Here is a 16,715-nt window from a genome sequence, read left to right on the forward strand (position 1 = left end):
AGGTCCAGTAGTTTTTATCCGTTAGATTTTTTTCCCAAACGCTGGCTTCCAACGTTTCAATTTTGGAATGTTAAGTTGGGTTGAGTTTGGTAACGTATACATTTTTTTTTCTATATATACATCAACTTCTCTTCTATCCTTCATCACACAAGAAACCATTGCATACTAAAAATTTAGAGAGTGATGGTGATAGATAAAAATTTCAATCATTATTTTAGAGATTTGTTGATTCTCGATGAAAATTCAAGCGGAGAAAATTCTCGAGTTCATCCTAATTTCTTCGATCCTTAATTTTCATTCTCCCACAACACACATATAATTTTCAACTTTTTCCATATCCACTATCATATTATCAAAATTTCAAAGCTATCCAAAATTTTCAAGTGGCGACCATCGAACTCCATTTTATACATGTCCCCTAGAATATTGGCAGTGCAAGCTCCATCTCAGGGAATTAATCCGCTTCACTCATCGGAGATTCAATCAAATGAATCGAGAAGGGCTAGTGTTGATACAAGTAACAGCGCAGGTGTGGGGAAAGAAATACCTTATGCAGTCTCTTATTCATAATTTCCTTTATTCTCAACAGAAAATAGACTTGACATTAATATTATTCTAGATCAAACAACCGAGATGGGTAACGAATCGGACGGAGATCATAAAAAGCAAATACTACGGACAGTAGTAGATGATAAGCTCCTTGCAGCAGCCTACACAAACATAAGTGAAGATCTAGTAGTTGGTAATAGCCAGAAGAATGCATCTTTTTGAAAACGGGTGATGGCATACTACAATACCAATCAAGAGAAGGAGCTAAAAAGAGAACTGCGGATAAAGCAAAATCACATTGGACTTCAGTGAAAAAGATTGTGAACAGATATAATGGAATCTACAATAAATAATACAATGATCAACCAAGCAGATGAAGTGATGAAGATCTGATGGTGCGAGCTCATGAAAAATACAAGAGTACTTTTAAATCTACTTTCCAATATGAACATGTGTGGAGTATTGTGAAAGATAGTCCAATGTACGCTCTTTAATATTCAAGACGACGAGCTACAAAGAAAGCAAATATGTCAGAATCATTAGGTGCATATACTGATTCTTCTAATCCTAACACAACTATTAATGTGGATGATAGAGAAGTTCGATCTCGTCCGATTAGACAGAAGGCAGCAAAGAGAAAGGGCAAAAAGAAAGTGTGTCTAATTGATAAATTCAATCAGGTCGTGCAACAATCAGTAGCACATTTGGAAGAGTATAATAATAGTAAGAAAGTGGACCAACTTATTCAAGCACATCAACTTCTTGTAATGGACATATGAGGCATAACAGATGAACAACTTCAGAACCATCTAGCAATATGTGAACAATTGAAGAAAAGATTGAATATGTAAGAGTTTTATTTGTTTTATTACTTAATGTGGTTTGTTATATCTATATTTTTTAATTTAATATTATTTGTAATTGTTTTTTAGTTATTTTAAATTTGAATTTATGAAATATTTATATTCGTATATTGTATTATTTAAATAAAATGTTGATATTAAATTAATTTTTATTTAATATTAATATTTGAAAATTATAAGTAATTTTATTTAAATATAAATTAATAAATTGATATTGGACTCATAAATATTTTATTGATGAAATATTTAATTATGAAATTTAGAAGTGAGATATCTGATAGGTAGGACCCATAAATATTTGATTTATGGGATATTTTATTGTGGAAGTTGTGATATTTGAGAGACAGGATATTTGATTGATGATGTGAATGTGGAGACCACAAATATTTGATGAAAATATTCTTTATCACTGTGGATGCCCTTATAGGGTTTCATATATTCATAACTTACCATCTAACTAGTATACGTTGTCATTTCACATGATCCTAAGTCAATCGATCGATGGATGATAGTGTTGATGCAATGATACTCACAAATGATTAGGTTTATTTAAGTTATATATATATATATATATATATATATATATATATAGTTTAAATTAAATGTATTCTATGATTTTGATGTACGCATCAAATGTATAATGAGTTTATGGAGCATGTTGACTCAACGAGTTGTCCCACCGAATTAACACAGTTAATCTTGAGTCAAAATACCTTATGGGCCAGCGCGACCGAGTCAACCTCCATCGCCGACCACGAAGAGCAAGCCGCCAGAGAGAGCTTTGGAGTGCCTCTTGGCATCTTCCATGCCACTGATTCAACACCACCTTTTGCTTAATCAAAGATGCATGCATTCACCATCTACCACAAGCTAAAATCTAGCTAGTGCATTCAAACAGTGGGAGAGTGAGCAGCGTGTAGGGGACTCAATAAGGAGCAGGATGATACTCTTATGGGGCATTCAGAGCATCACATTGGAGATACAGGAGTGGGGCGACCAGTACATCCACACGACCATTCAGCACAGGATTATAGGGACCTGTTATGCAGTGACTTTTGTGTATGAGCAGCTTACACTTACTAGCCGGCGCAAACTTTAGGAGGGGTTGCAGTAGATTGCAGTGAGCATGACCTTGCCATGGCTCCTTTTAGGGGATTTCAATTCCCCCTTGTCCCCGACAAATAAGTAAGGAAGGCTTGATGTGATCACACATGTCACAGCTGACTTCTATGATTTTATCCTCAGTGCTGGGATAGAGGACCTATGCTCTACTGGTTGTCATTTCACTTGGACTAATGGTCATGTGGTGAGCAAACTAGATCGGGCAATGGTCAATGCCCTTTGGCTTGAGCAGGATAGAAGCAGTTATGCCGAGTTTAGACCCCCAGGAGTCATCTCAGATCAAACACCATGCCTAGTCTCCATTCTGGACAGCAGAGGAAGGCGATCTGAGCCTTTCAAATTCTTCAACATGTGGGTCACCCATCCTAGATTCACACAGACCATGTAGTACTGTTGGGCACAAGCGAGGGGGAGGACTGCTATAGGGACAACTTAGTACAACCTCAAGCAGAAGCTCAGCCAACTGAAGGGGCCACTCAAGCAGCTTAATCGACAGGAATTCCATCACATTCAGGAGAGAGCGAGAAGTGCATAGATATATCTAGAGGAGGTATAAAAAATGATCCTAGCACAAGGGTGGGTGGATGAGGAATACCAGGAGACAAGGAAGGCAGCAGATAGGCTTGCACATGCTGAATACCTATTCTACCAACAACGTGTCAAACACACTTATTTCAGGGAGGTTGATAGAAATACTACTTTTTTCTACTCTATGGTCAAACACAATAATAAAAGGAGGAAAATTGTGGCCATCAAGCGGGGAGATGGGAGCCTAGCCACTACTCAGGAGGACGTGGCGCAGGAGTTTGTGGCACATTTTCAGACCTAGCTTGGAGCTCAGGTAGCACGCACTGCCTTTCAGCCAGATTGTATGCGTTTTGGTAGGACCCTCCCGGAAGACCAACATCCCAGTTTACTCGAACTTTCGATTGAGGAGGAAATCAAGCATGCACTATTTGACATTGGAGATTTAAGGCACTAGGGCTTGATGGGTATAATTCTAAGTCCTTCAAGCATTTGTGAGACACAGTTAAAGAGGATTTCAATGCGGTCATACTTGAGTTTTTTTTAGAGTGGCAGATTGCTCAGATCCTAGAATCATACCTTGATAACCTTGATCCTCAAGACAGGTCACACTATTGCAGTACATGACTATTGACCTATTTCTTGCTGCACTGTGTTCTATAAGGTAATATCCAAGCTCCTTGCTAGTAGATTAGTCGAGGTGACTGATCTCCTCCTGCACCTAGCATAGACAGCTTCTGTCAAAGACCGCCTTGTCACTGATAACCACCTAGCGCTGAAGCTTTTACGATGGTATATCAGAAAGTGCATCTCACCACGATGTACCTTAAATGTGGATCTTCATAAGGCCTTTGACTCAGTATATTGGGATTTTTTACAGGATGTCCTCACAACACTACATTTTCCTACCATTTTCATCACATGGATCGATCTGGGAGTGCCTTACCATGACATCTTTTTCGATAGTAATAAATGATAACCTACATGGATTCTTTTGAGGTGGGAGAGGGCTATGACAGGGGGACCCACTGCTCCCATATCTTTTTGGTATTTGCATGAAGTACCTATCACGGTCATTCGATCGATGTACACGATGGTCAGATTTTCACTTTCACCCGATGTGTGAACACCTGCGGATAGCACACCTGGTATATGCTGATGACCTACTACTACTATCACGAGGAGTTGTATCTTCTGTCACACAGCAAGTAGATTGTCTGTGATCTCTCAAATGGCAGGGCTCACGGCCAATCTGGCCAAATTGAGTATGTACATGGTAGGGGTAAATGATACTACTAGAGATCATCTATTGGGCATCACAGGATTCCAGCTGGGGGAGATGCCCTTCAAATATCTGGAGATCCCCATCGCCTCTCAGAAGCTACGGATTTCAGATTACACCACTCTCTTTGATGCTCTAGCGAGGAGGGTCACCTCATGGCCCAAATCTACTTTATCATAAGTAGGGAAGGCACAGTTGGTAGCCTCAGTCCTTCAGGGAGTCGAGTGTTATTGGATGTCCATGTTGCCTATCTCCAGTGGAGTTATTGATCGCATTTATGGGCTATGTAGGTCATTTATGTGAATCATTCAGCGTTCACTCATTACATGGACAGAGCTTTGTCACCCGAGAGGAGAGGGTGATCTTGGCTTGAGGGACTTACAGGCCTAAATCCTTGCCTTAATGGCTAAGATTCTGTGGCGCATTTAGGACAGGCAGGATGCCCTGTGGATCAGGTGGATACACTATAGATACTTACAGCGGGTGGGGCTATGGGAGTGGGCAGCCGAACATGGTGACTCCCCACTCCTTAAGCAACTACTTCACATCATAGATAACCTCTTGGTGACAGCAAGGAGCCCAGCAGTAGCCGAGCAACTCTTATCATCCTGGTTTCAACAGTGGCAAGGAGGTGTTTGACGAGCATACGATCATTTCCGCGATACTAGACCAAGACAGTCGTGGGCGAGGACGGTTTGGCACCGCTCCATCCATCCGAGTCACACCTTCACATTGTGGCTGCTAGCATGAGGGAGATTGCCGGTGCGCGCCCCACATGATTACTTACCAGACAGACGTTACACATTCTGTCGGCAGGAGGAGGAGACCCTGAAGCATGTCTTTTTTCAGTGCGAGACCACCAGTCCCCTGTAAGGACGGATACGAGCATGGTTACACATGAGATCGGAGATGACCACCTACTGAAGTACACTGAGGACATTTAGGTGGGCGGACTTTCACTACCACGGAGAGTTCTTTCACTACCACTTTAGCACGACACATAGCCCTAGCGGTTCTGGTACATCATATATGGGGAGTCTGTAATTACAACATGCTTGAGGGGAGGAGGTTGGACGAGGTGGCGCTTATTTGAAGGGTATAGACACATGTATATCGAGCGCTGGACATCTACATAGCTTGAGAGCTAAGGCAGGAGTAGGTTATGGCGGAGCACGATGTCTTTGGGATCGAATACATGCCACACATGTTTGGAGCATCATGTATATATTTTCATGCACTTTCATACATACTTGCATGGAGTGACCATTGTATTAGCACATTTACCAGAGCATGACTCATTCTGTATTTATGTTTGCATTTACATACATATATAGTGCATTTGCATACATACTTGCATTAAACAGTTTTGGGTGCATGGATCCACCTTCCTAGATCCATTTAGTCTGCAGCAAACGGTTCACGGTAAAGACGTCCCAAATCCATTTATGGCTGAGATTTTGTCTAAAAGTCTAGGAGGGTGAATAGGTCCACCATAAATGGCCTATCTAGTCTGCAACAAACGGCTCGCAGTAAAGATATTCAAATCCGTTGATGACTGAGGCTTTGTCAAAAAGTCTATGAAGATGAATAGATCCACCGACATGGCCTATCTAGTCTGTAGTAATGGCTACGATAAAGACACGCTAAATTCGTTGATAGCTGACCACTTGTTCAACGTGTGCAACTCCCTAGGCTTGCTAGCCTTGGAGCGATGGGCAGGTCCCTTCTGGAGATTGGTCACTGCGGATGCCTGGTGCATAGAGGAGATCGTGGACAGAGGGTTGCTGGCTGGCGATGGTTGTGGTGACTGAGCTGACTGCTATCCATGTCGGTGGCGACAGATGATGGTGATATTATGCGAGTGGCTGTGACAAATGGTTGCGGGACTTGGTGATGACGCATACGACATGTGGATGTCAACTAGCTGAGCTTGTCACATGTAGATTTGGATGATGATTGACGATGACGATGGTAGCGCCCAAGGGATCCGACTGACTGCTAAAGGCATCTTCTGCTGCATCAGGAAGATGACATGACTACCTGCGGAGGACATGGGACACAAACCTGTATTTATATGTATGATAGAGTGAGAGACAGAGATGGAAAGATAGAGATGGATATGGTACTCATGTGAACACATATATATATACTTTTGAAAGCTGCTCAGATCTAATAGTTTATCAGATATTACATGAATAAATGTCATTGGAGCTTCTATATTCTTGTATTTTTTTGATGGTATATATTTATCTTTCATTAAAAAAAATGCTTGCTGCCTTCATCACGGACTTAGTTGGAATGGTAATTAGATGATACACTTGTACAATACGGGGTCGAATTCCAAGACTGACCAGTTGCACCACTGCAATTCATTCACTCATCATTTTACCTCTCAGTCATCGTGATTTATGTCCTCCGTGCTGGTGACTGAGGCGAGCGAATTCGCTTTAGCACAAAGACATGTTAATCAAAAGCTTCGGCCTTTTCCTGCCGCAATAAACAACAAAACCATCTTGTTGTCACCTTCTCTGCTCAGTTTCAGTGTTCACGGGTGCCTTCTCCTCGCCTCTTCCTTTCTTTTTATTAATCGCTACAAGGAACACTGACTATCCCATGCTCGTACTCCTCGTCTTGGGCTCTGCTCTGCTCCTCTGCGCTAGCTGCGTTGCTTTTTTTGTTTCTTCCGCCGGCCGTTAGTTGCTTGTGCTGCGCCATGGAAGGAAGCCAAGGGAGATCAGGGGGGACACGGAAGAAGCCATTTCTACTTGTTTTTAGTCCTGTCGTGCCTCGTCGCTTGCAGTATCTGTGGATTCGCCGAAGGGAGTGAGGCCGGGAGTAACGACGCCGGCGGCGTTCGTAATGCTACGAAGGGGAAGGGGAAGGGCAAGAGGAGGGCGGCGCCGATCCGCCACCAGCTCTCGCTCGACTTCTACTCCAGCAACTGCCCGCAGCTCGACCGGATCGTCGCCTCCGTCACCGCCCAGCGCTTCCGCGAACGCCCAGCCACCGGCGCCGCCGTCATCCGCGTCTTCTTCCACGACTGCTTCGTCGAAGTAACTCTCTCTATAAGTAACAAGCCGCCACGGAGGGGCGCCTTTTAGCGCAGGCACAGCTTCTATTGCTAATGTGCGCGTTTACTTCCTGTCTGCAGGGGTGCGACGCGTCGGTGCTGATCGCGCCGAGCGCCGGCGGCGGGAGAGCGGGGGCGGCCCCGGCGGTGGAGAGGGACGTGGAGGAGAACAGGAGCCTGCCGGAGGAGGCGTTCGAGACGATTGAGATGGCGAAGGCGGCGGTGGAGAGGGAGTGCCCCGGCGTGGTCACGTGCGCCGACATCCTCGCCGTCGCCGCCAGGGACTTCGTTCACTTGGTATATTTTTACTTCTGCTATTTTTAAATCTTTTTTTTGTCCGATAATTGTTTTTTTTTCTTCTCAGGAAAGAATAACTAAATTTATTTAATTATTTTTTCTTAAATTATTCTACCATTTTCTGCCTGTCTGGTCAAGTCACATGTGTTTTATTTGGACGTTTCTTATAATTTAAAATTTTATTTATTCAAAAACCAAAAAAAATACAAAATTGATTTATTAATTAATTAAATTAATTAACTAATTAGGCGGGAGGGCCAAATTACGCGGTGAAGAAGGGGCGCAAGGACAGCCGCGTGTCGTTGGCGGCGAAGGTGGGCCCGAACCTGTCGCGGGCCAACTCCACCGTCGACGACCTCCTCCGCCTCTTCGCCGGCAAGGGCCTGAGCGCCGTCGACCTGGTGGCCCTGTCGGGCGCGCACACCATCGGCTTCTCCCACTGCGACCAGTTCGTGGGCCGCCTCTACGACTTCCGCGGCAGCGCCACCGGCGGCGACCCTTCGCTCGACCCGCGGCTCCTCAAGGCGCTGCGCATGTCGTGCCCGCGCGCCGGCGGCAACGGCGACGTCGTGGCGCCCTTCGACGTGCGCACGCCCTTCGACTTCGACCACATGTACTACGGCAACCTGGAGGCCGGGATGGGCCTGCTCGCGACGGACCAGGCGCTGTACTCGGACCGCCGGACCCGGCCGCTGGTCCAGGAGTTGGGCCGGGACAAGGCGCGATTCTTCGAGGCCTTCGCCGCCGGCATGGACAAGATGGGCTCCATCAGGGTGAAGAAGGGGAAGACGGGAGAGATCAGGAAGGTCTGCAGCAAACACTTGTCCCCCTATTGAATTCATTGATTTCCATGTTTCTGTGAAGCTAATAATAACAACTTCATTTGATGTTTCTGTCAACGTGTCGACACGCCACTCGTCGGTGCGTAAGCCAACATCGGATTCCGGCCGGATTGTAATCAGAATCCGACACAATTTGATCAAAAATTGCGTGAGCCACTGTACCCGACCGCATTTCCGGCCAAATCGCGGTCGGAGAACGGCAGAGGAAATCACGTCTCGACCACACGGCCGATTTCTTCCATCACGATTTAGTGGAATCCGATCACGATTTGATCGGAATCCGGCGTGCGCCACTGACGACTGCGTTTCGGCCAAATTGCATCAGATTCCGATCACAATCCGATCAGAAGTCGACGCCGGCCGACGTGCCAGTGAGCGGTGCGTCGATCGCGCCCGAGGCCGGCGGCCGACGGTGTCCGGACGACACGACGAGGGCGGCGGCAACGGATCGGCGATGCATTCCCACATTTGGACGGTCAAATTTGCGCGCGATCACGTGATGGACAAAATCGGACGACGCTCACAGGCGCGCACAAAGGAATCACTCAGTGTGTATATATATATATCCCCGTTTAAGCACCAAGGATTCAAAGGATTTTGCTCATTGAACTGAAAATACTATCACGTAGCTGAATTATTAACAAAAAGCTAACAGCAATTAGATAAGTCATGCTGCATTACTCGGGCAAGTATAGATAACACATGAACAGTTGGTTCACTGGCCATCTACTTTTTATTATTTTTATTTTTGTGGTTTTTGACAATCTACTATCTTACAAGTCCTCGTTGTGTCGCAAAGGCTCAAAGCTCCAGCACTACGCCCGGGTGCCAGCCTTCTTCAATTCTCTAGCTGCGAGAGCATGAAACAGATCAGTTCTCTGCAGCTTGCAAATTAGGAATTTTATTTAAAATTTTAAGCTTTGAGTTGATTTCCATAGCTTCTCCTACGCAATAAAAATAAATTATTTTCGATAATTATGGGCGAAGCAAAAAACTATATTGAAGTACCAGCTTTCTCCTCTACTCGTTTTTTAGCTGCTTCAGCTCTTTGCCGGCGTATCAAGGCCAGACGTTCTGCAAGAGGTGAATGTTTATTAAAAACTATACTCATTGAAAGTTTCACTCTTAAACTATACTCTTAAAAATAAATGCCGTGTGAAATTGGGCACAAAAAGAAAACCAATCAAGTCGATTAGTTATCTCAAGAGATGTTATATTTGATGAAGCATCAACTCATAGTTAACAAGAAGACTATCATATTCTCAACCTAAAAGTGAATATATTGAACTTAATCAAGCAAAGTTTCTTCTAGATTATGTCCTCGTGTCCTTGATAATACATTAGCAAAATTCTCCAACATTAGCTATTACCTTCACTGCCAGGATGTCATTGTGACTTGAATGATGAATAATTATCAGGAAAAGGAAAAATGTTATAGTAGAATTTAGACTTTAATATGCAGGCATCACTTTAAGAAAATTGCTCTTTAATATCCAAAATAAGAAGAATCAAGATGGAATAATTACTATTTTTTTACCTAAATCCTTTCGAGATTGTTCTGTTTTTCCTTGTTCTTGCAGCTTCATATATCGCTCATGAGCTCTTTGTTTTTCTATCTCCTCTCTGTAGAAAAGAGTGAATCAGACAATACAATCACAAGCCAAGAATAAGAATATGACTGATTCAATTTGTCTTGAAGGCAATATCATACCACCACATATTACTTATTCAATTTATTTTAACTATAACTATAACCTATTGGTGTTATATTTGGAGATGCACATAGCTCATATTTTCTTCATTTATTATCTATTGTTAATTGAGGATATGCAACCAAATAAGCAACCTACTATTGTCTATAAATGCAACCAAATAAATAATCAATATTGTTTATCATGCAACCACGCATGTGGTAAAGAAGTGATTTTCACCTCTTGCTTTACCATAAGCTTATTAGGCATTTTGTCTTATAGCAACTACATACTATGTTAATTTGACTTAGGCATTGACTACACCAGTATCTGATACATGTATAGATCCAAGTGCCCAACACAATTATTTATAATTTGTTTACATGTGATCAAAAGAAATATTAAGTGTTCATTCAAAATGTCAAATGTGACATGTACAAAGAGGTAGATAGGTAGATGAAGAATCCAAGTAAAAGCAAATAGTATATACTATTTGAGTAGATAACGATGTAGTGTGCATGGGTGTGCCAAAAGTAGATGCAAGACAATCATACAACAACTCTTAGGTGAGGTTTACATGGGCGGAAAGATAGAAAAGGAAAAAAGGAGGGGCATGAGTAACTCATGTTCCATGTATAGTTTGGTTCTTTCAATGTCACTCCTATTTGTCAATTGAGGTTAACTTGAGGATTTTTTTTTTTTTTTTTTTGGAACCACCAGCAAAAGAAACCCAAGCCTAAGGATTCCTTTACTTGGATGGCAAGTGAGGAGGTACAAGGGAAAGAATTACAAAATAACACAGAGATCCATTAGTTTGTGCTTCTTTTGTGTCAATTTCCCTCTTTTTCATATCTTCTATCCAAAGTAAATGGACCCTAAGAAAGAAACAAGTGAGAATAGAAATCCTCTACGTAGAGGATTAAAGTTTGGATGTAAATGTAAGGGGAGAGAATGGAGGATTTAGATTACATATTGCATAATTTGTAGAAATAGAAATATTAGATTGAATTTAGAATGAGACAACTATTACAGATACAGACTTATTGTGAATCCCCTAAACCTAGAATTATCAATGTAATATTAAATCTACTAGACCAACAACAATATTAATCCAATACCTCTAACATAGATAAAACACGTAGCTGCTAAAGCCATAACTGTCCCTGTGAACAGGAACCTCGTTGGATAGTACTCCTGTTGCAGAGTTTAGGAGGGTCAAGTGCAAGTAACATTATGCCATATGAAATGGCTGTGTTGGTCCTTAAAGACACAGCTAGTCAAGATGTTAAATATCTTGCCTTTTTCCATAACAAATGAATAATGATTGTATATTTTGCTACATTAACAAAGAAAATAAAAAATCCAGGGATGGGTTTGCACAGGTTGACAGGGTAATTGCAGAGTTTATGAGCTTTCAACCTCCAATAAAAGTCTAGAGCAATTGAATCTTCAACCACATTGTCTTATCTGAATTAATGTCATGGAATCCCAGTTTGCACTATGATGTACCTATTCAGGATTGGATGCAGGAAAATATTGCTGTTCGGAATATTTGAACCCATGAACTCAGTAACATGGAATAAGAAGCTATTGCCTCCTTGTACCCTCAGATATTGTCCATAGTTCAAATCTATTTAAAAGACATCAATTACCACCACTGCAACTATTTAATAAAACATATAGCTCTCATTTAGCATTTGCTGTTGCACAGTAGCTTCTCATTTACAGTCGAACAACACTGAAACCATTTGTCATTCTAATCAGTGAATGTTTTTCTACATTAGCAAACAATAAGCAATCAATATCTGAAACATTTAAGTGAATTTGCAGCATAGAGATATCACTTATACTAATACAAAGGAATCAATGTAGACATGGCAAAGGAGAAATTAGGTTGATGTACCTCTCTCGTCTTGATAGTTCAAGTGGTTCCTCCAGCTGCACAATAATTTCAAAATGTAAAGAGACATCATATCTTTTAAACTAGTAACATATATGGAAGTTGTCTAAAGGGAAAATCTCATAAGTAATACTCAAATTTTATTCAAAATAACTAATTAGTATCTAAGTGAACAACATATTGTTTGGCTATCTTGGACTTCGGTATGAGTATTGGTACAAGTATCCAACTTGGGTATGGATCTGAGTGTTTCACAAGACTACCTGTAAAAAAATTTATATATGATCAATAGAAATGTCAAGTGTTCACTTGAAGTGTTGATGTCCAAGTGTTGGGCATCTAATATGGATATATAGGAGGTACATGAAGAGTCGGTAATCAGGATTCGCTGAATTTCCTCCAGGACATGATGAGATTGTCCATTCTTCTATGGCTTGCACTACTGAGGAAAAGCACATGGTCCTCCCATTTTAAAACAAGGTTGACGGGATCCAAATACCAGATTGCACAAATTCAATGGCTAGAGCTTTATATGCAGAGGAAAAAAAGGTTAATGCTTTAGATGAAGAAAAGGTTTGCTAGAATCTACAAAATCACCTAAATTAGAAGTTATTAGGTCCCACTCCTAGCTTTTATATCAAAAGTCTTAATCCCTTGATTAGTTGTCTCTTGGCTGCATCCATCCATATTTATCTTGGCCATTGGATCACTTGGATGATCCATATCACACTAATTGGAAACTCTAGTTCACCTAGATCCATTGGTTCATTGGGTCGCATCACTTGGGCCTAAACTAAACCATTGGCACGCAATGCACACACAAATCAATCATCCTACATGGTGGTTGATGGAAGGATAGCATCCTATATGAAAATATTAAATATACACCTAAACACAAGTAGTGTGAAGTTCACTAACAAAGAGTCACATTATGCCTCATATGCACCATATAAGTCTTGTTTGCTACGCTTGCCATTGGGCACAACATGCATGCTACCACATGCCATTGATTGTGCTTCTGTGAGATGTGATGCACCACACTACGCATGTGCATTGCAGATGAACTAGACCAATCATGTATCATATGCTCACAAGGGATACAATGACTTCATAAGTCCATCTTCAACCAAGGCATAACTTTATGCTAGTAGATATATTTAAATACTTCATAAGTTCTTTAGATTCCAGTTATGAATTCAGCAAAAAAAATACAAAGTAAAAAAGAAGCCTTAAAACTTACATTCGTGTCTTTATCTTTTGAGCTTCTTGGCTTTACCAAGTTGGGATTTTCAATCTCAATGAAAGGAATTGTGCCCTTCCTTCTCTGCGAAGAACACAAAAGTAACGTCAAAATAAGATAAATTCACAAAGGGAAATCAATACATGAAGGGAAAAAACAGAAGAGCATGAACAATTTGGATTGTCACCTCAACTATATCTCCAGACTCTTCTCCACCTTCATCAGAATCTTCTTGTTTGTTTTGCTCAATTTGTTCCTGTTATATTTAGAAGAACATAAATATATGGACAAATACCTTTTTTCTATTTTCATTCTTTTTTGCAAATTACAGTGCTAATAGTACGAGGCACAGGCAAAATTAATACTTCTACTTGAAAATTTGAGCTCCACTATGAAAGCAATATTGCAGATCCCCTCCATAATTACCTTAATTAGAATTGGGAGAAGTACATAATTCCTTACTCTTATACAATAAAAACTAAAAGCAATTATATGTAGCAATAGCATATATAAAAATTATTCAAGACAGGTTAAACTTTTCAACTTGTCAGTAGATTTGGTTTTAGTATTTCACACAAACAAATTATTTATTAAGGAGCAACTGCATTGCTGACATCCTTCCTACGGTCAAAGAGAAGGCCATATTGGAAAGCATCAAGGTTATTTGACACTACCAAAATTCCTCAACACAACTGGATGTACAATTCGATTTTCAGATCAAAATAGAATTATAATATACGCATCCTGTATGTAAAAACATGAATTCAAATTTAGGTAGGCTTGCTCGCCTGTTTATCCTGTCCCAAAAAAAAACAAAAACGAAAAAGAAAGGAAAAGAAATTGCACTTAACCAACAGGACAATTGACCATAAACTTCTACTACATGGAAGTTATACCATTTTAAATAAAGAGAAAACCTGTTTAAAGGAGCGAGGACGAGCTGATCGGCCCGCTTCTGCAATAATTTGACAAGCAGATACATCTCAGAAAATCTTGTAATATTTCTAGAAATATATAGTTTGTTCTTGCAAAAAAATGCAAGATAAATAAACCAACAATTTTGCCCATACCACGTCAACATTATCTTATCAAAAGCTAGAAAATGGAGAAGAATAACACCACCAAGCACTCGAACAAGAAAGATCGAAGTGTTTTAGGGAAGTGGAATGAAAAGTTCCAAACAGAAATCAAGAAGAAGCTATCCAAATCCCAACTGGAAGGATGCATGTCAAAGATGGGGGGAGGGGAGCAACCAAAGCGTGCCTTACCCAACTCTTCGGGCGTGGAGAAGTTCCTTCGGCCCGTCGGCTTCGCCTTGAATTTCCCTCTCCCCATGGCGAGGACCTTTGTTCTCCGACGAGCGCTTCGTCTCCGGCGCCGAGTCGCTTGCCCCGCGTCGCGTCGTCTTTAAGCCGAGGCGGGGAGAGGTGAATCATCGAATTTCTCTTTGATCAGGGGTTCTGATGTAAAAATGTGTGCGTCCATCATCATCCGCCGTCCATCGAACCCACTGATGGGATCGGACGGTAGAGGATGCAGAAGTGAGGAATCCGGCTTCCGGAGTGGGCATTCAATGAAACGCCGTTGTCTTTGAAGGCGAATATTTATTTTGTTTATTTTTTTTTCTATATTAAAATATATTTACAATTATTGGAGAATTATATTAAACTACTAATAAAGATTAAAAAAAACTATAAAATCCAAAAAAAGTACTAAGAGCATAAGTGCTAAATATAGTGGGGCTAAGTTAGAGTTAAACAAACACATCTTAAAAAATAAAAAATAAAAAAATTATAAATTATAAAGTTAGGCGATTTATAAATTTTTAGAGTCTAGATTATCTCTTCTTCATTTAATTAATTTTTGAATTAAATATATATATTAATCTATAATTTTAACATCAAAATACATATTTCTTTATTCACTCCAAACAAATACACTATTATATATCCATGGATCAATTTTTAACTGTAGCACATTATAAATTTTTATTTCGAGGATCTTATGATGTTAGTTATGGAGCGAGTGTCGTTCGCACTTTAATTTATTCTGATAGTCAATGAAAAGTTTTCGTGGAACTAGATCAATCACCTCCAGAATTAATTGGTTTGAAAAATTAAATATTTAAATTAATAAAAATAATTATAAAATTATATCGAGTTTATGAATAATTTTGATATTTCATTTAGAAGATGAGAACTATAGGTAAAATTGTCACATAGGGATAACTCCTTTCCTCTCCTTTTTTACAGCAACAACTGTAACAAAAAGTAAAATCTGTCATCTCAACAGTTTCATACGATCAATCTGGAAATAAATCAGAAAGCTACAGTTAATCACTACGGAAAGGTAAATCGGGAACTCCTCTCCTCTCTTTGTTGGAAGCGAAAGAAGAAAAATATTAATTGAAGCTTTTTGATTTACTTTCTCACATATAATCATGAAATTGATCATGTAAGACGGTTGGAGTAACATATTCCACTTTTTGAAAAAGAAAGAAGAAGAAAAATAAAAGGACACTCTTCGTCTTCTCCATTAAACTTGTCGTATTCTAAACCACAAAACAAAAAGTAGGTCATTTTTATCCCGTCTAATAATTTCTACAGAGAAACATGGTCAAAAAAATATTTAAAAAATCCAATGAACATTCAATCCTTGTTCAGTTTATTGATCACAAGAACAATGAAAATCTTATGAATTACTGAATCAATGAGTTAAGGAACAAGAATTTGTGGGTGGTGGCAAGTTTAAGAATAAAGTTGCAGATTCTGATGCCTTTACTTTTGCTTTTCTAAATATTATTCTGTTTTTTCTTTAGGAAAAAACTAATAAAAAGAAAACAAAAGGCATTCTCTGTTGATGTTGATCCTGACAAGTGGAGAGTATAAATTTGATGGATATTATCATATGGAAATTATTTTAAGCTTATTATGTAGTTTAATACTCATTAACTAAATTTTAGTATGTGTTAACCATAAATAAATCCTACCAAACTAATTTAACTATGATGTATTAATACATTACATAGCTATTTTAAATAGATAATTATTATCAAATTTATTTATTTTCTCAAATATATAATTATTAATTTGAGAAAATGTAGATATCGTGTGCCATAACAGTTTACATGCTCGTTTAAATGCATCAGATCATAATGTAATAAACAATCTTACTTACAATCAAACAGTTCTAATCATATGAAATCACTTACAAGTTAGTATTATGCTCACCAAAAAAATCAAGTGCACAAAAATTTGTGATATATTGCAGTAACTTCAGAAGAACAAAAACAAAGGATTCAGAGTCCAAACAAGATATATGAAGTAGAAAACAG

The 16,715-nt window shown here is 39.8% G+C and overlaps 2 protein-coding genes across 2 annotated transcripts; one reads left to right on the plus strand and one right to left on the minus strand.

Annotated features, from left to right (window-relative positions):
* Positions 1-5,942: 5,942 nt before the first annotated feature.
* On the plus strand, positions 5,943-8,563 carry LOC141832485 (peroxidase 19-like). The gene is made up of 4 exons (XM_074719989.1): positions 5,943-6,144; positions 7,039-7,394; positions 7,493-7,708; positions 7,957-8,563. Exons 1-4 carry the CDS (start codon positions 5,943-5,945, stop codon positions 8,542-8,544), a joined length of 1,362 nt encoding a protein of 453 aa, XP_074576090.1. The 3' UTR covers positions 8,545-8,563.
* A 604-nt stretch (positions 8,564-9,167) lies between these two features.
* LOC141832340 (uncharacterized) lies at positions 9,168-14,781 on the minus strand. Its single transcript, XM_074719841.1, has 8 exons — positions 14,650-14,781; positions 14,299-14,336; positions 13,569-13,637; positions 13,382-13,465; positions 12,145-12,179; positions 10,088-10,173; positions 9,559-9,624; positions 9,168-9,400 (listed from the first exon to the last, which is right to left on the minus strand). The coding sequence occupies exons 1-8, from the start codon at positions 14,714-14,716 to the stop codon at positions 9,366-9,368; spliced, it is 480 nt and encodes a 159-aa protein (XP_074575942.1). The 5' UTR covers positions 14,717-14,781; the 3' UTR covers positions 9,168-9,365.
* Between the last annotated feature and the right edge of the window lie 1,934 nt (positions 14,782-16,715).

This window comes from Curcuma longa, chromosome 7 (genome assembly GCF_044706935.1).
Source record: "Curcuma longa cultivar G26 ecotype Majalengka, Jawa Barat chromosome 7, ITB_CL_G26_1.1, whole genome shotgun sequence".
In the NCBI taxonomy this organism is placed as follows: domain Eukaryota; kingdom Viridiplantae; phylum Streptophyta; class Magnoliopsida; order Zingiberales; family Zingiberaceae; genus Curcuma; species Curcuma longa.

Excerpts from the sequence above, each read along its gene's own strand:
- LOC141832485 (XM_074719989.1), top strand. The coding sequence starts at position 5,943 with ATGGCCTATCTAGTCTGTAGTAATGGCTACGATAAAGACACGCTAAAT. Across the intron at positions 6,145-7,038 it reads GCTGGCTGGCGATGGTTGTG|TTGCTTGTGCTGCGCCATGG; the intron begins GTGACTGAGCTG and ends GCCGGCCGTTAG. Across the intron at positions 7,709-7,956 it reads CCAGGGACTTCGTTCACTTG|GCGGGAGGGCCAAATTACGC; the intron begins GTATATTTTTAC and ends TTAACTAATTAG.
- LOC141832340 (XM_074719841.1), bottom strand. The coding sequence starts at position 14,716 with ATGGGGAGAGGGAAATTCAAGGCGAAGCCGACGGGCCGAAGGAACTTC. Across the intron at positions 13,638-14,298 it reads GTCCTCGCTCCTTTAAACAG|GAACAAATTGAGCAAAACAA; the intron begins GTTTTCTCTTTA and ends TAAATATAACAG. Across the intron at positions 9,625-10,087 it reads ACAATCTCGAAAGGATTTAG|AACGTCTGGCCTTGATACGC; the intron begins GTAAAAAAATAG and ends CACCTCTTGCAG.